Source organism: Kogia breviceps, chromosome 1 (genome assembly GCF_026419965.1).
Source record: "Kogia breviceps isolate mKogBre1 chromosome 1, mKogBre1 haplotype 1, whole genome shotgun sequence".
Lineage (NCBI taxonomy): Eukaryota > Metazoa > Chordata > Mammalia > Artiodactyla > Physeteridae > Kogia > Kogia breviceps.
Genome location: NC_081310.1, coordinates 82,135,007 through 82,153,174, shown reverse-complemented (window position 1 = coordinate 82,153,174; position 18,168 = coordinate 82,135,007). Strand labels below are relative to the sequence as shown.

General features: G+C 45.6%; 3 protein-coding genes across 3 annotated transcripts; 1 reads left to right on the top strand and 2 right to left on the bottom strand.

The window, feature by feature from the left end:
• Positions 1-14,327: 14,327 nt before the first annotated feature.
• Positions 14,328-17,771, bottom strand: LOC131764618 (histone H2A type 2-A). Its single transcript, XM_067035250.1, has one exon. It carries the CDS (start codon positions 16,359-16,361, stop codon positions 15,969-15,971), a length of 393 nt encoding a protein of 130 aa, XP_066891351.1. The 5' UTR covers positions 16,362-17,771; the 3' UTR covers positions 14,328-15,968.
• Positions 14,362-14,772, bottom strand: H3C15 (H3 clustered histone 15). Its single transcript, XM_067035242.1, has one exon. The coding sequence runs from the start codon at positions 14,770-14,772 to the stop codon at positions 14,362-14,364; it is 411 nt and encodes a 136-aa protein (XP_066891343.1).
• On the top strand, positions 15,521-17,092 carry LOC131764654 (histone H2B type 2-E-like). Its single transcript, XM_067035264.1, has one exon. The coding sequence runs from the start codon at positions 16,712-16,714 to the stop codon at positions 17,090-17,092; it is 381 nt and encodes a 126-aa protein (XP_066891365.1). The 5' UTR covers positions 15,521-16,711.
• Positions 17,772-18,168: the final 397 nt, after the last annotated feature.

Sequence of the window (18,168 nt, the reverse complement as noted above, 5' to 3'; positions counted from 1 at the left end):
CCGTTGCGGAGCACAGGCTCTGGACACGCAGGCTCAGCGGCCATGGCTCACGGGCCCAGCTGCTCCATGACATATGGGATCCTCTGGGACCGGGGCACGAACTCGCATCCCCTGCATTGGCAGGCGGACTCTCAACCACTGAGCCACCAGGGAAGCCCCATTCCTGTGTCATTTTGAAGCAGATCCCAGGCACCATATTATTTAATCTATAAAAATTTCCTTATGTGTCTCTAAAAGATAAGGACTGTAGTACCAAATCATGTCTAAAATAATTAACAATAGTTCCTTCATTTATCAAATATCCAGTTACTGCTCACATTTTTAATTTTAATCTACCTATCTAATCTAATCTATATCTTTAAAAAGTACTTTATCTGAATCTGAATCCAAATAAATCTACACATAGTGGTTGGTTGATGCCTTTTAACTCTAATGTATGTTTCCCAACCATCTCTTTATTTCTTGTCATTTCTTTGTTGAAGAAACTTGGTTGTTTTTCCTGTAGAGTTTTCCCAATTCAGATTTTGCCAATTACTTCCTGATGTAGTTTATCATGATCTTCTGTCTCTGTATTTCCTGTAAATTAGTAGTTGGATCAGAGGCTTGATTAGATTTAGGTTCACTTTTCCACTCCCTGGCAAGACTACTTCATAGATAGTGCCACACACACACACACACACACACATATATATATATATATGTGTGTGTGTGTATATATTTATATATATATAGTTTTTCATATCAGGGGACATAATGTCTAATTGCTTCTCTTTTTGTGTTAACAACACCTATTGATGCTTAATACTTAGATCCTTTAAATCACTAGGGGCTGCAAAATAATATTCTAGCACTTCTCCTTTATTAGCTGGAATTAAGAGAAAGCAGTATTATTTTTAATAATAAACACATAGAAACTACTTAGATATCTATTAGCAGGTGAAAAGAAAGTGGTAGTATCCCTTTTGGTATAAGTGAAAAAGGATATGTGTGTATGCATTGGTGTGTCTGCACCGGTAAGTAAGTAAAACATTTTTCTGGAATTTCACATATTAAAGCTAATAATAGTGATTACTCATCAGGAGAGGAATTTGATTAGTCCAGAAGGAGGCTTTTACTTTTTCCTTACATCTTTCAATATCATTTGAATTTTTGATCAACATGCACTTAAAAACACTGTCAGCAGAAGTAAGTTATTGGGGCAGTGTGGGGTTATTGGCCATAAAAAAAGCTCGAGTGATGTGATAATATTTTTGGTGAAAATAATATATTTCAGATACCTATCCTAGTGCCTGGCACACAGCAGATCCTTAACTTGTTTTAGTTAATTGTGAAAAACAGTTTTAAAAATCTTCAATAATATAACCTAAACAGTAGTAACAACAACAACAAACTCCAAAAGTCCTTGGGATTTATGAGCTGACCTACAGTTCTGGGGCTGGGACTCCACTAGTCCCAATCCTGTGAAAAAAACAATCACTTTAAACTGTGAACATCCACTTTAAAGAAGGTATTCTCTGAAGTGATTTTCCTGACTGGTCACCTTCACTGATGAGACTTCGACTACAGATTTGGTCCTCAGCCAGGCTAGGGGACTGGGTCACGGAGCGAAACAAAATCAGGTGGAGAAGACAATGTGTAGAACGTGCCTGGGAGAGTTGGTGTGGGTTACTGAGCAAGTCAGGAGCAGTATTTTGGGAGGATTATTCTGACCTTTAAATCTTTATTCTGACTGAGACTTGCAGGATAAATTGATGCTCCTGAATTTTACTCAAAATTTATTTCTAAAATTTGCAAATCACAAACAATCTGAGGATCTCTTACTATATTTGCTGTATGCATTTAATAGAATAATTTCCCCTGTTCTTATTTATTCCTTTTTATGTTCATTATTTGCTCCCGTTCAGACAATCATTCTAATTTCGCTTCTTTGTGTTCCTGTAAAAAGTGTATTGCTTTCTATGCATTAAAACGAATTATCCTCGCATACTATATATTCCACTTATGCGGCATTCTCGAAATAGCAAAGCTACTGAGATGAACAGGTTAGTGGTTTCCAGGGGGTGAGGGTGAGGTAGGAGGTGGTTGAGAGTAAATTGCGGAGTTCTTTTGAGGTGACTGAACAGGTCCGCATCTTGATTGTGGTGGTGGTTAGAAGAATTTATACATGGAATAAAATTGCACAGGATTACATGCACACACACACACATATGAATGCAGTTTAAAGAAACTGTAAAAAGTAATTCAGATCTGTAGAATAGTTAACAGTAATGTACCAATGTCATTATCCTGGTTTTGATATTGTACTACAACTCTAAATCATGTCACCATTGGGGGAAGCTGAGTGAAGGGTACATGGGATTCTACTATTTTTGCAACTTCCTGTGGATCTATTATTATTTCAAGACAAAAATTTTAAAAAGCTGCAGAACATACCTTACTATTAACTAAATAGATGCAAAGTTAAAGTAGAATGGCATAAGCTTTTTCTGTTCCTATTGCTTATATACTCTTCTTTGGTACCAGACAATGTTTTAAACACTTTACATGTACTAAGTCATTTTATCCTCACAATAACCCAATAGGTAGGTAGTATTATTATTTCCATTCTACAGATGTAGAGACGGAACCACAGAGAAGTTAAGTAATGTGCCCACAGTCACACAGCCATATCAGCAAGAATCATATCCTATCAGCCAAGTGACCAAGCCAAGATAAAAATTCAGTCTCCTTTTAGTCACTGCACTACACCACTAATGTCAAAGAAGCAAAATGTTTATGCAGCATGTATAGCAGTTAACAATGTTAGAAATAATCAACAATTTAGGAATGCTGAAATAAGTTATATCAACTCTAAGGGAAAAAAATATTAGTAGTTAGACTTAGTCTAACAAGTCCAGTTTATTGACTTGTTTTCAAGGAGGGAGAGCACACACCAAAAAAACTGTGAGGTGTCTCACCAACAAAAGAAAAACATAGAGTTATTGTAAGCTGTGGGGAAGGATAAACTATATGAGTTTTGATGGGCTTAAAGCAAAGCAGGGCTGTGTGAAAGGATGGACATCAGAACTAGGCTTTCAAGTGCATTCAGGGTCCTGTTTCCTTGGAAACTACAAAGTATTGATAAAGGTGGAATGTTGTGTTTAGAAATCTCTTGTTTGAAGTTTTGTACCTGGGTTGAAAACCAAGGCTGCTTCTCTGTGTCAGAGTGATTTAGGTCCTCTGGGCAGGAGGGGAATATTTCATTCTTACTGATTTGATTTCACACAGCAAAAGTTCTGATCGTCTACGATTTTTAAGAGAACAAAGTTTCTCAGTGAATAAGAAAGCAGTGGTCCCTCAAAAAAGGGGATTCTGACTCTTTATAGCTACAGCATGTCCTTGGGACTTGTGTTTCCTGCTAATTTTTGACTAATTCTTTGACGTTCATAGCAGCCTGATGAATGGCAGAACAGATTTTTTACTTTCTCAGTCTTAGCAAATGTCTACTTTCTCAGAATGCATGTAAGTGGTATTGTGTTTTATATTTTATTCTATTTTTTACTTTCCCCCTTTCTAACGTATATGTTAAAAATTGGCCTTTCCGGGGCTTCCCTGGTGGCGCAGTGGTTGAGAATCCGCCTGCCGATGCAGGGGACACGGGTTCATGCCCTGGTCCGGGAAGATCCCACGTGCCGCGGAGCGGCTGGGCCTGTGAACCATGGCCGCTGAGCCTGCGCGTCCGGAGCCTGTGCTCCGCAACGGGAGAGACCACAACAGTGAGAGGCCCGCATAAAAAAAAAAAGTTGGCCTTTCCTTCTCAACTCCCACAAAAAAACCTGCATCTCTCTTTTGCTATCCATGTTGTGATGTGAACGTGCACTCTGCTGACTGAAGTGCTGCATTGAACTCCAGGATGTGCAAACACCACATTTTACCCCCTACTCTCCCACTGACGGACATCCACATTTGCCCCAATTCTCCATCATCACAAACATGCTGTTATAAATAAACATCATTGTGCATTTCCCTTATGAACCTATGTAAGAATATCTTTTGGATAAGAGCTCTCATTACTAGGGTCTATTTATTCTTTATTGAACGAAGTAGTACTAGGCTCCCCTCCAGAATGGTAGGCTCAGACTTCCAACACCAAGGCATCAGGACTCCCATGAGATCACTTCCAGGTCAATGCTTGGGTCGTCCAACTTTCTAAGTTTGGCCAGACTATCTGGTGTAGAGTGATATCTCATTTTTGCTTTCATTTTCATTTCTTTGATTATTAATGAGTTCAAGCATCTCTACATGAGTTTGATAGCTTCTGTGTTTGCTTTTCTGTATATTGCTTACTTATAGACTTTTCCCAACATTGTTTATGGAGTAAAACCTAGCCACTCCATAGTTTGGCACTTGAGGCCCCTAAAACTGGTCCCTGATGTCCCCGGTATGAAAAGCTCATTTCTCATTACTGCCCTTTGTCCAGGCTACCTGTGGTCCAACAACAATTCTTCTTTGTTTTCACTCTCCCTTCTGCCTGGGTTACACCACCTTCCTTAGCTCCCAATCTAAACATATCTCACATACTAAATATTCCTGAGAACCCACCTCAAATATCACCTCCTACAGGAAGGGTTCCCTTGTTTGTTCAGCTGGAATTGACCTTTCCCTCTCAGCTCCCACAGAGCTCAACCCGCACTCTCTTTATCATCCACTACAATAGGCCTTCCACTTTTGCTATTCATGTGGGTATTATCTTCCCATAAAGACAGACATCAGGTTATGTGTGCAAGAACAGAAAGATTCAGATGGCATGTTCAGAGAAATATTGACTTTAAAGAATAAGTAAGATGATTTTTACTTTATTCTTTGTAGTTTCCTCTAGCCAGTGTTTTTCTAACTATAGATTGTAACTCATTAGGGGGTTATGAAATCGATTTACTTGAGAGCACCTTTTTCTCCCCTTTTTTAAGAAGAAGAGAAGAGAAAATATCAGAGTATATCACATATAGTAAGTATCATTTTGTGAAACTTGTTGCAATTTATATTCTTTTGTGAATGTGACTAGGAGGCCATGTAAAATGTGTTTCTTACTGGGAGTTGAGGTCAGGAGAGGTCTGTTCTACTGTACTGAAAGGGTCATAGAACATGCCATCCCAGAATGTGTCACTTTGGCATATTGATCATTTTGAGCTGTAGGCACTTGAAAAACAGGAAATGCAGGGACTTTCTTTGAACTCCCCATTATCTGCTTAAGGACAGATTCTCCAAAGGAACTCAATTGTCATAAATGCCCTCCCTGGAGAGTTTCACTGACCAGGGAACATTGACTCTTCACAGGATAGGAGAACAGAAGTGAAGACCACACTCAGACAAACGTCACAAACTATCATACCTCCCATCTATTCTTCTAGGGCCTATTCATTTCTCCTCAAAGTCATTTATTCTCCCCTAAGAGGCTTGTATCCCCTGTCCCCTTTCCCTATTAAGAAAGATATTTAAGTCTGAATTCTAAGCCACCTCGGTGTGTTACCCATTTTTTTCCTAAGTATCTACAATGTATACATGAGGTATACATGTTAGTAAACTTGTTTGCTTTTTTCTTGTTAATTTCTCATTTAATTATGCAGGTCTCACCTAAAAATTCAAAAGGTCAGAGGGAAAATTAGTTTTCCTCCCCTACAGTACATGTATTGATGTTATTTGTATCTATTGTGCATATCACTTTTCCTTGAAACACTGACTCTAATACAAAAAAAAAAAGTAAAACACAAAACTTTTTTTTCCTCCTGGCTTTAATGGAAGCAAACTCATGAATAATATTTTCAAAACCTGCTTCTTTGCTTAGTTCATTTTCTTTCTTTTTTTTTTTTTGAATTCTCCCAATTCATCACCCCCCCACCCCCACCCCCACTTTTCCCCCTTTGGTGTCCATACGTTTGTTCTCTACATCTGTGTCTCTATTTCTGCCCTGCAAACCAGTTCATCTGTACCATTTTTCTAGGTTCCACATATATGCATTAATATATGATATTTGTTTTTCTCTTTCTGACCTACTTCACTCTGTATGACACTCTCTAGATCCATCCACCTCACTACAAATAACTCAATTTTGTTCCTTTTTATGGCTGAGTAATATTCCACTGTATATACGTGCCACATCTTCTTTATCCAGTCATCTGTCAATGGACACTTAGGTTGCTTCCATGTCCTGGCTATTGTAAATAGAGCTGCAATGAACATTGGGTGCATGTGTCTTTTTGAATTATGGTTTTCTCTGGGTATATGCCCAGTAGTGGGATTGCTGGGTCATATGGTAATTCTGTTTTTAGTTTTTTTTTTTTTTTTTTTTTGTGGTATGTGGGCCTCACTGTTGTGGCCTCTCCTGTTGTGGAGCACAGGCTCCGGACGCGCAGGCTCAGCGGCCATGGCTCACGGGCCCAGCCGCTCCGCGGCATGTGGGATCTTCCCAGACCGGGGCACGAACCCGTGTCCCCTGCATCGGCAGGCGGATTCTCAACCACTGCGCCACCAGGGAAGCCCCTGTTTTTAGTTTTTTAAGGAACCTCCATACTGTTCTCCATAGTGGTTGTATCAATTTAGATTTCCACCAACAGTGCAAGAGGGTTCCCTTTTCTCCACACCCTCTCCAGCATTTGTAGATTTTCTGAAGATGCCCATTCTAACTGGTGTGAGGTGATACCTCATTGCAGTTTTGATTTGCATTTCTCTAATAATTAGTGATGTTGAACAGTTTTTCATTTGCTTCTTGGCCATCTGTGTATTCTTTGGAGAAATGTCTATTTAGGTCTTCTGCCCATTTTTTTTACTGGGTTGTTTGTTTTTTTAATATTGAGCTGCTTGAGCTGTTTATATATTTTGGAGATTAATCCTTTGTCTGTTGATTCATTTGCAAATATTTTCTCCCATTCTGAGGGTTGTCTTTTCATCTTGTTTGTAGTTTCCTTTGCTTTGCAAAAGATTTTAAGTTTCATTAGGTCCCATTTGTTTATTTTGTTTCCATTACTCTAGGAGGTGGATCAAAAAAGATCTTGCTGTGATTTATGTCAAAGAGTGTTCTTCCTTTGTTTTCCTCTAAGAGTTTTATAGTGTCCAGTCTTACATTTAGGTCTCTAATCCATTTTGAGTTTATTTTTGTGTATGGTGTTAGGGAGTGTTCTAATTTCATTCTTTTACAGTAGCTGTCCAGTTTTCCCAGCACCACTTATTGAATAGACTGTCTTTTCTCCATTGTATATCCTTGCCTCCTTTGTCATAGATTAGTTGACCATAGGTGCGTGGGTTTATCTCTGGGCTTTCTATCCTGTTCCATTGATCTATATTTCTTTTTTTGTGCCAGTACTGTGTTGTCTTGATTACTGTAGCTTTGCAGTATAGTCTGAAGTCAGGAAGTGTGATTCCTCTAGCTCTGTTTTTTTCCCGCAAGACTGCTTTGGCTATTCGGGGTATTTTGTCTCCATACAAGTTTTAAGATTTTAAAACACAAAACATAGGCTCAAATTCCACCCTGGCCACTTTTTAGCTGGGTGACCCACATATCCAGGTGTCTCATCTTCACCAGAAATTTTCTTAACTGTAAGACAGGGAAACAAACCTCTTCTTCCTTTCCTGGGTTCTTGTGGAATCAAATGAGAGGACATAAGTGAATGGCTTTTGTGATTCATAAGGCACTCAGGAACCCAAGTATTCTTAATGTCTGGGCCACAGTCTAGCAGAATCTCAAGATGCTAATCATCTAGAGATTAAATAATGTACCAATTGTTTCCTATGTATTAGTCTTTCTTTCCACAACATGATTGTAATGTTCCCAAAGGAAAGATTTAGGACTTGTATCAATTAGTGTTTATCATAATGTTAATTAAATTGACTAATAATTATTAATTTATTGCCATGTTGAAACTCTGCTCTAAGTATTTTGCATTACTTGTATTTATCTCATTTTATCCCTATGGTAACCCTATGAGGTGTCTACATTTATTGTCTCTATTTTACAGATATTGAAACTGAGACATTGAACTCCTATTCTAGCTCCACATCTTTTCTCTTCCAGCTTTTCCCAGACAAATGAATCCAGGAACATTTTACTATTGCCTAGAGAGTTCAGGCTGTCTCATGATTACCAGAGGCACCTAACCAAGGGCCAAAGACATTTCCCTGCACTGCTCCTGAAGCCTGGACTTCCCCAAGTGGAGATACAACCTCTCCTCTAGCCTCCACACTCATGGGCACAGACAGCATTAGTAAAAATGCAAAGCTGTTGCTCTTAGTTTTAATACTCAGGTGCAAGTGACTGACAGATGGCCTTTTGGAGGCGGAGAGTTCATGGGCACCTAGACAGAGGGAAACCAGGGGAAGTCTGGGCCTGCTTCCAGAGGGCCCTAGGGGCTCAGGGCTCAGCATCTGTAGTGGTTTGAATAGTGTCCTCCCCCCAAATTCATGTCTACCCGGAAGCTCAGAATATGATTTTATTTGGAAATATGGTCTTTGCAGATGTAACTAAGGGTCTTGAGATGAAATCATCCTGGATTGAGGGTGGGATAAGTGAAAGGAGAGGGAGAGTTGGACACAGAGATTCAGGGAAGAAGGTCATGCGAAGACAAAGGCAGAAATTGGAGTGATGCTGCCAGAAGCCAAGGAACACCAGGAGACACTGTAAGCTGAAAGAGGCAAGGAAGGATTCTCCCCTAGAAGCTCTGGAGAGAGCATGGCCCTGCTGATAACTTTGATTTCAGACTACTGATCTCCAGAATTGTGAGAGAATAAATTTCTGTTGTTTTAAGCTAGCAATTTTGTAGTAATTTGCTATAGCAGCCCTAAGGAAACGAAGACAGCATCCTTGCAGCAGTCTGGGTGTGAGCTGTCCTGAAGAGCAAGAAGAGTTTGCCACTGCTGCAGACCACAGCGGAGTCAATCTGGGTTCTTCCTGCCCTGGTATGGCCTCAGGGAGCCCTACAGACGTCCATGTCTGGGAGGGGTCAACCAGTATCTACAGGCCCTCAGTGCCACTTGCGAAGATGGAGATGCCCTGAGGAACTCTGGGTTGAGCAGGTCAAGGGACTCATGAAGGGGCCAGTCTGATAGCTGTGGAGTACCAATTCTCCCATTCTTGAGGCCTTTTCTTCTCCTCTGCCATCTCCCTTCGCTCCCTCCCACCTTTCCTCCAAGTACACTGCATACTCTGCTTCTTATCACACTCAAATCTCCCATCCCACAAATAAAAAGAACCTAGTGTCTTTCTTGAGTACAGGATGGTGTATTAGTTTCCCATTCCTGCTTTAACAAATTACCACAGATTTAGTGGTTTAAAACAACACAAATTTATTCTCCTGTAGTTCTGGAGGTCAGAAGCCAAAAATGAATCTTAAGGGGCTAAAATCAAGTGCCAGAAAGACTGATTCCTTCTGGAGGCTCTGTGGGGAGAATCCACTCCTTGTCTTTTCTAGCTTCTAGAGGTTGCTGGCATTTCTTGGCTCCTGGCCTCATCACTCCATCCCTGCTTCTGTAACTACATCACCTTCTCCCCACTGAGCCTCCTACCTCCCTCTAATAAGGTCTGTTGTGTTTACATTCAGGGACCACCCAGATAATCCAGGATAATCTCCCTGCCTCAAGGTCCTTAATTTAATCACATTGGCAAATTCCCTTTTGCCATATAAGGTAGCATATTCAGAGATTCCAGGGATTAGGATTCAGGCATGCTAATGAGGGCTATTATTCAGTCTACCACAAATATGAACCCCTCCCTAAAGCACCTCCCTTCAAGCACTGATCCCATTAAGCAGGTCACTAGTGGTGAACTCTGCCCTCAGCAAAGGTCACCAGAAGCAGGCTAATGGTTGGCTTTAGCCATCTGTGGGCAAGGGTTACAGCCCAGGGAAACTACCTTCTGTCCTCTTCTGGAGCCAACCTGCAGGAAATTCCTTCCAGACTGCTGTTGGCCTGCAAATTCCTGAGAGTTCCCTGAGAGCTGGGAGGGGCCTGGATACTAGGTCCTTTAGAGTGAGGATTCAGAAGCCAGGGTTTCTGGGTAAGCAGGAGGAAGAGAGTCCACCGAAGCAATGAGGCCCTCAACCCTGTGTTCAGTCAGGCACCTCCTGTCATTTCCCTTCCCAGCTTCCAGTATGTGCCCTTTACTTGGTGTTTTCTGCTTAATATGAACTTTGGAGTCCCAGCACTTTGGTCAGAATCCCTGGCCCTGGCACTCACCAGCTGTGAGAGCTTGGGCAAAATATTCAAAGCTTCCCAGTCTACTTGCCTTGCAGGGTTGTCATGTGATTAAAAGAGATACAAAATATAAAGCATAGTCAGAAGTGACTGAGCTTAACGCATAGGTGGTTGTTATTTCTGAACTTCAGTGTACAATATGTCCCTATGATGACCACAGTTGCCCCTTGGGACACTTTCTCCTGGTGGCCCTCTTCTCTTTCCAGCTCTCCTTCTGCCTCTTGGTGTTCTCTTCATCTACCAGCCCCATCACTGGTCCTGCTTGCCCAGGATGCCTGCCTCAGTCCTCTTCTCTTCTCCTTGACTCCTGGGTAAATCTCATCTCATTCCTTGCCTTCTGTTACCCTTGTCTATCTGCTAAGGACTTCCCCCAAAGTAGCTCCAGCTGAGCCCCTTTCCTGTTTAAATTAATATTCCTAACTCTTAGTGAATGTGTCCTAGATGGATAACAGGAATCTCAACTTCAATGTTGGAAGGGCCTTTATGCAGCTTCTTGGTTCCAAAAGCAATTTCTTCTCCCTAAATTCTCCACCTTAGTGAAAACTACCATTATCTCCTAGCTTTTCAAGCCAAGGAGAGGCTCCTTCCTCTCTTGCATTCTCCAAATACCTAAATCTTATCAAATTTACTTTCTACTATTCCCTCAAGTCCATCACTGTATCTCTGTCCACTCCTAGCCACTGCCTTAACTGAGGCCACCAACAGCTCTGATTAAAGGACACAAAGTCCAATAAACATTCCAGTTCCATGGCCAACTTTTTCTGGAAACAGGCTGGACATGATGAAACTTTTAAAAAGAACGTGAATTTCTTTTTGCTTGATTTTCTTTTTTGTAATCTGAAAGTGGAAAATTACTTAAGTGCCTAAAATAATTAAATTTTGATATTGACATTAAAAAAATTGGGTACTACTTCACCTTAGGTTTTCAGACCAATGAAGACATTCCAGAAGTTTTCTATTAGGCCTAGGAAGTTTGACCTTCACAGAACAGTGGCAGGAATATCATCCTTGTCCTATTACCCAAAAGGTGTCAAAGCTAAAATGCCTGTGGCAGTTTGGGAAGCCCTGAAGAACTCCTCACTCCTCCCAGAACAGGCTCACAGTGAGAACCAGATTCTGTTGTCTTGGCCTTGTGGGGCAAATCCCTCAAACAGCTGCTGATTGGTGAGGCAGTAGTGTTTTGCCAAGGCCTGACTCTCCACTGGGTGAGAGGGATTGGGTCAGACAGGCCCACTTCCTCAGAAAGTGAGTGTGTACACACCTGTTTCCACTGCCTGTTGTTTCTTGGCCCCATGTGAGGGCAGGGGGCTGTCAGCTGAGTAGAGAACACTTCCATGGTTGAGGCCCAGAGCCCGGCTGTGTAGCAGCCCTGGAAGAGGGATCAATGATGCAGACAAGGCCCTGCCCTTAAGGGGCTCACCTTTGACAGAAAACCAGGAAAGACCAACCAGGGAGGGCCTCCCCTGTTCCACCAGCAAGAGACCAGTACTCCTCCTTCTCTGCTTTCTTTCATCATTATTCTCCCACACCCTGCAAGCGTTGAGTTTGGTGAGTGAGCAATCCACTGCTGTGGCAGGAGGACAGAGGTGGGTAGAAAAATGAGGAGGGGGTGAAGGCAGGATATAGACATTCCTGCTAAGCTAGGAACTCCTGACCTGCCTTAGCCATGACAGATGCCCAAGCTGACCCCAAATTTCAGGGCCACAGGGAGATCTTAGATATCTGCTTTTAAATCTGATGTAGTATCCCTTCAGGGAGTATATGATCCTGGGGAGGGAGAGCCCTGCCTGACATGGAAATCTATGTGCTCAGGGGTCTGCTGAGCCACTAATGGCTCAGACATGCTAGAAAGTCACTCACTGTCTGACAAGTTCAGGCTGCCTCTTTGAAAACAAACTTCAGTGGATGAGATGCTGGGTGCAAATGTGCCATCCCTGCACAGCCCTGAGTCACTGCTGCTTCTGCTTATATCTCACAGAGTATAGATCCTGAGGATCCCATCTTGCAGTGTTGGTCTGAGCAGGGAATGAGACCCTGGGTCTGTATTAGTTTTCTAGGGCAGCCATAACAAAATACCACAGACTGGGTGGCTTAAACAACTAATTTTATTTTCTCACAGTTCAAGAGGCTAGAAGTCCAAGATCAAGATGTCAGCAGGTTGGATTTCTTCTGAGACCTGTCTCTTTGGCTTGCAGATGGCTGTCTTCTCATTGTATCCTCACATGGATATCCCTCTGTGTTGTGTGGGTCCTGATTGCCTCTTCTTATAAGGACACGACTCATTTAGGGTCCATCTTAATGACCCCATTTTAAACATAATTGCCTATTTAGAGGTCCTATCCCCAAATACAGTTACATTCTGAGGTACAAGGAATTAGGGATTCAACATATGAATTGTTGGGGGGGCACAATTCAGCCCATAACAGGGCCTATTCTGAAAATCTCTGTGAGCCTGGGGCTGCAAACTGGGGACCCACTGTCAGGAGAAGCTGCAGTCCACATTGCTCTTCTTTTTTCCCCCACACTACTTGCAAAGGGCAAAAAAAGTTTTCAAAAGTATGTCTACTTCAGTTTCTATTCCCCTCAGTGAATTCTCACCTATCTCTGGTAATGCTTTCATCTATCAACTGTGCTGAGACAACAAAAACACAAACTCTGGCCTCTTCCAGGTGCAAACAAGTGATGATCAAGGTTAAAAAGTGATGTCATCTGAGACCCACATAGTAGCTCCTATCTGAGTCTTGTGTAGTGTGGGCTCTACAAGATGCTGTCCCACTCCCCCAGTTGAACAGGTTCATTCCTAAAAGACAGTAAGAGACTTTAGACTTCTGCTCTCATCTGGAGCAGGAATTGCCCCTCTGAGACAACGTCAAATCTCTGCCCTTACAGATCCTGGGGCCAGCAAATGGGTGCAAGAGAGAGGAGCAGGGTCCGTTCTGCCTTCCATTGGTTCACTGCCTCCCACAGCTTGAACTGAGCGCCTTGACCTGGATAACTTCTCATATAACTACACGGAGCACACGCCTATGCCTCTCGGGATGTCTTCTAGGAAGAATCAGTCTCCTGCCGTGGAGCCGAGAACAATACCGACAAGACCGAGTCCCCGGGGAGTGCCCTAGGTTATGGCGGCCCTAGAGCTCCCGGCCGTCCATCCTCTTCCCCACAGCTGCTCCTTTGGGCTCAGGCCAGTCAAACCCACCCGACTGTCTGAACTGAATGCCAGGCCGCAGACACCAGATCCTTCCTCGTCCTCTGCTCTATTCCTGCACAGAGCTACCGGTACTTGTCTGACTGGAATTGGCATTTGAAAGAAAAGGAGCAAGGCTGAGGAAAGTGAGAATGTCAAGGGCTTAAAATAACAGGCGAAATCGTTCAGGCCCTTGCGGGAGTTTTGAGAGAGGGTGGAGTAAGGGGATGAATGGCCTCTGCTAAATTCTTCGCAGAGGAGTGACGCCCGGGCATTACCCACATCCTACACGCAGCCAGGTTGCAGGAATTCCTCACTTTCCCCAGCAGAAACGGGGCGGGACCGACCGAGGTGGAGATTTGTCTCCGGAGCCGGAGAGGCACGCGGGGCGGGGCCCTTCCCGGCGGGGGTGAGGAGGTCAGACCTGCGCGCGGCTCTCAGCTGCCTGAAGGCCAGCCCCCGCGCGCTCAAGCCCGCGAATCCTGAGCGTCCCCTAGCGACTCCGCCTGGTCTAACCTCCCCCACCCCACCCCCCGCTCCCGGGACAGATTACAGTTCTGGGCCACGGTCGAGTACGAAGACGCCCTAGAAGAGCCCGACCCTACGGGAGGACCCGTGGCTGCCTCCAAGAAGAGAAACTGGGCGCCCTGGCCGCGCCCAAGAACGCAGCGGCAACCTCGCCAGTCCAGAGAAGCCGACTGACCAAACTCACTCAAAGATCTTGACACCCCGGAAGGCGGCCAGCAAGCAGGGGACTAGGCCGGATACCTGGCCTTTCTTTAGCCTACCTGTTGGAGCCCAACGCCCTGCCCGCTCTAACGGCCTCTCCTCCCGGGGTATGCGAGGGTCCGCCGGGAGAGAACGGACAAGTGGCACAGCTTCTTCCAAGTGCAGTTGTGGGTGGCTCTGAAAAGAGCCTTTGGATATGATGGAACCTCGAGCCGAGCGCACACTTCTTAAGCCCGCTCCCCGCGGATGCGGCGGGCCAGCTGGATGTCTTTGGGCATGATGGTCACGCGCTTGGCGTGGATAGCGCACAGGTTCGTGTCTTCAAACAGCCCCACCAGGTAGGCCTCGCTCGCCTCCTGCAGCGCCATCACGGCCGAGCTCTGGAAGCGCAGGTCGGTCTTGAAGTCCTGCGCGATCTCGCGCACCAGCCGCTGGAAGGGCAGCTTGCGGATCAGCAGCTCGGTCGACTTTTGGTAGCGCCGGATCTCGCGCAGGGCCACGGTGCCCGGCCGGTAGCGGTGTGGCTTCTTGACGCCGCCGGTGGCCGGCGCGCTCTTGCGGGCCGCCTTGGTGGCCAGCTGCTTCCGCGGGGCCTTGCCACCGGTCGACTTGCGGGCAGTCTGCTTTGTACGGGCCATAGCGAACCGAGACACGAGCTCACCGGCGCAGCAATGCGCAAGGAGAGGAGCCGGGATCCGGTCCGCCGCAGCGGTCTTTATAGGCACAGTCTTTTCCCGATTGGGCGGGACAATAATTGAAAGTCCCGCGCTGGCTGTCCATTGGCTGTGACGTCATCGGCCCTGGCGCCACTGATTGGCTTGGGCAGAATCCCCTCTACCGCCGCCCACCCGCCTCCCTTTCTACTTTCTAGTTTGCCAACAGTTTTCCCTGCCTTGTTTTTCCTTTCTTTCAGGGTGAGAGTCAGTTTTGAGCGCAACTGTGTCAGAATGTTCCTCCTCAGCCCTTCGCTCCCTTGACACGCGCTACCCGCGAAACCCTCTTTCTACGCTTTCTAGCTCCCTAATTGAACCTCAACCGTCCTTTTCGCCCCGCCGCCCCCGGAACGCCTTGTTGCCTTCTCAGAGCCCCCTAGCTTAGTTGGCATGACGGATCGTTGTGGGGTTTTTTGTTTTGTTTTGTTTCTGCCTTTCGGTGCTTTTCGGATCGGAAAGTTATCTGCACCCCCCTCCGGGCGCAAGATTCCGCCTCCGAAAGCCTAAATGGGGACCTGTATCTCCGCCGCGAAGGCGCCTTTTTTCCCCGCCCTTTGAGACAGTCGACTCACTTAAGCCAAACCCCAGGTCCGCCACACTCCCGAAAACTGTCCGCTCCCCTAACCGACTGGGGTGAACGGGGCGTGTACGTGTGTGAGAGAGAGGGAACGTCCCCTTGGCACTAGACCTCAAGTGTTGGGCAAAGGCCTGGGGAAACAACTATACTGTAGAGTTGCTCACTAGGCATCCGACTCAGAGTTAAGGAATCGCGGGTCACCTGACGGAGTTCTTAGAACTGAGTCGACCCTGGCGCCCAAGAGGCTTGCTACCTTCACCTGAGTTAATTAACCTCCCGGATTTACAACCCGTCGCCTCCCCGCCGCCAAGCAAAGCATAACACCGGTAAGGTACTGCAAAGATTCCAGAGGATGGGCGAATGGCACTCCCTCTCCCTCTGTACCCCTGGGCCGCACGTCTACTACTGAGAAAGCTGAAATTGAGCACACTAGGTGTTGGGACAACTCTTTCTATTTGAGAAAGTGGGTGGCTCTGAAAAGAGCCTTTGATTTCACAGGTGCCCCTTCGAATAGTGGGCTTGGGAGGGCTTCCGGACACCGGCCTCACTTGCCCTTTGCCTTGTGGTGGCTCTCCGTCTTCTTGGGGAGCAACACGGCCTGGATGTTTGGCAAAACCCCGCCCTGGGCGATGGTGACTTTGCCCAACAGCTTGTTCAGTTCCTCATCATTACGAATGGCCAGCTGCAGATGACGAGGAATGATGCGCGTCTTCTTGTTATCTCGGGCCGCGTTGCCCGCCAGCTCCAGGATTTCTGCGGTCAGGTACTCGAGGACTGCCGCCATATACACGGGCGCGCCGGCCCCCACCCGCTCGGCGTAGTTGCCTTTGCGCAGCAGGCGATGCACTCGCCCCACCGGAAACTGCAGACCTGCGCGGGACGACCGCGACTTGGCCTTGGCGCGGACCTTGCCTCCTTGTTTGCCGCGACCAGACATGACAGCCACTGGCACACCGAATTGCTCCCGCTTGACAGCTAACAAAGTCGCCCTCAACAGCCCCGCTTCACCCTTTTATAGGCAGAACGGCGATTGTCTACGGAGCAATTTGATTGGCTACAACACATCTTTGTCCTGATGACCAATAGGATAGCTCAACCAGAATCCACTCATTTACATAACCTCGTCCCCCTCGCAAGAGAGCCACTGAAAACTCGCGAATCGCAACGTGGCGTAATCCGAACCTTAATTTGCGTACAGCCTCTATAAGTACCGAGTCGCTTCCGGTAGTCTCTGTGCCACTGCTGTGTTTGCGTTCGTGGTGGTTTCTGCAGTTCGTGCTTGCCGTTATGCCTGAGCCGGCAAAATCCGCCCCGGCGTCCAAGAAGGGCTCGAAGAAAGCTGTCACCAAAGCCCAGAAGAAGGACGGCAGGAAGCGCAAGCGCAGCCGCAAGGAGAGCTATTCCATCTACGTGTACAAGGTACTGAAGCAAGTGCACCCGGACACCGGCATCTCGTCCAAGGCTATGGGCATCATGAACTCGTTCGTCAACGACATCTTCGAGCGCATCGCGGGCGAAGCGTCGCGTCTGGCGCATTACAACAAGCGCTCGACCATCACGTCCCGGGAGATCCAGACGGCCGTGCGCCTGCTGCTGCCCGGCGAGCTGGCCAAGCACGCCGTGTCCGAGGGCACCAAGGCGGTCACCAAGTACACCAGCTCCAAGTGAGCCCCTGCCGGGACGCGGCGCTCGCACGAGTCGCCGGGCCGCTTGACTTTCCAAAGGCTCTTTTCAGAGCCACCCACCTGCTCAGTGGAAGAAGCTGTTATCCAGTTTATTTTCATTTTCTATAATGGTTCTTTTCCGTACCACTTACTCCTTTCGTGGTGTAAATTTGCCATTTTCCTTAGGATGAAGAGAAAACTCGAAGGTAGGACCAGATTTTGTCGATCGGTCAAGAACTAGTTAGAGTAATTGTTCATTCTCATGAAAGTAATTTGCCTTTTCCAGTGAAACGGTTAGCGATGGGTGATGATCAGTGTAAATCTACTCAGGAGGATGGGGTAAAAAGTTAACCAGTGGTTGCTCTGCAGCAAGTAGATTGGGTCAATACTTTGCAAATGCATTTTTCTTGGGCTCGGAAAAGCAAATGTACTGTTACTGTTTAAAAAAGAAACAGTACTTTGAGACCACGCCCCAGCACGTGTAGAAAATCTAAACGTCGACTAAAAAAAACACATTCTGTGTTAAGAATCAAGTTTTATTCGGCGACTTGCTGAGGACTAAGCCCAAGAGACAGCCTTTCAGATAGCTCTGAGGGACTGTTCCAGGGCGGCATGGGAGGAACCAGAATATATACCAGTTTTGCAAAAACAAACCAGGTAGTTGAACACCAAAAGAATTCTAATTAATGAAAAAAAAAATTGAAAAAAAAATTATCTCAAGTTAATGAATTTAGCATTTCTCTATGGGAAGGTGAAAGACTGGGCTGATTGAAATAATTCATACGATATGCACCTTAACTGTCTAGGCCCAGTATCCTGTTTTTCTCCATACTGAATCCCCTCAGGGTGCACAGTTGGGGTAGCTGCAGCGGCTGATGGCTTGATGGCCACAACATCCTTTGATTACTGATATGGCAGGTGACACTTTTCATCTACATTTCATCTAGACAATTTTTAGTCTAGACACACGTCATGTCTCACTTTGCTATTGCTTTCGGTTAATATTTGAACAGAGGCCTGAATGAAGAAAGAAAGTGAGCCATAGGATATCTTGGAGAAGAGTGTTCTAAGAACAAAAAG

Coding starts and splice junctions, on each gene's coding strand:
- H3C15 (XM_067035242.1), bottom strand. CDS start 14,772: ATGGCCCGTACAAAGCAGACTGCCCGCAAGTCGACCGGTGGCAAGGCC.
- LOC131764654 (XM_067035264.1), top strand. CDS start 16,712: ATGCCTGAGCCGGCAAAATCCGCCCCGGCGTCCAAGAAGGGCTCGAAG.
- LOC131764618 (XM_067035250.1), bottom strand. CDS start 16,361: ATGTCTGGTCGCGGCAAACAAGGAGGCAAGGTCCGCGCCAAGGCCAAG.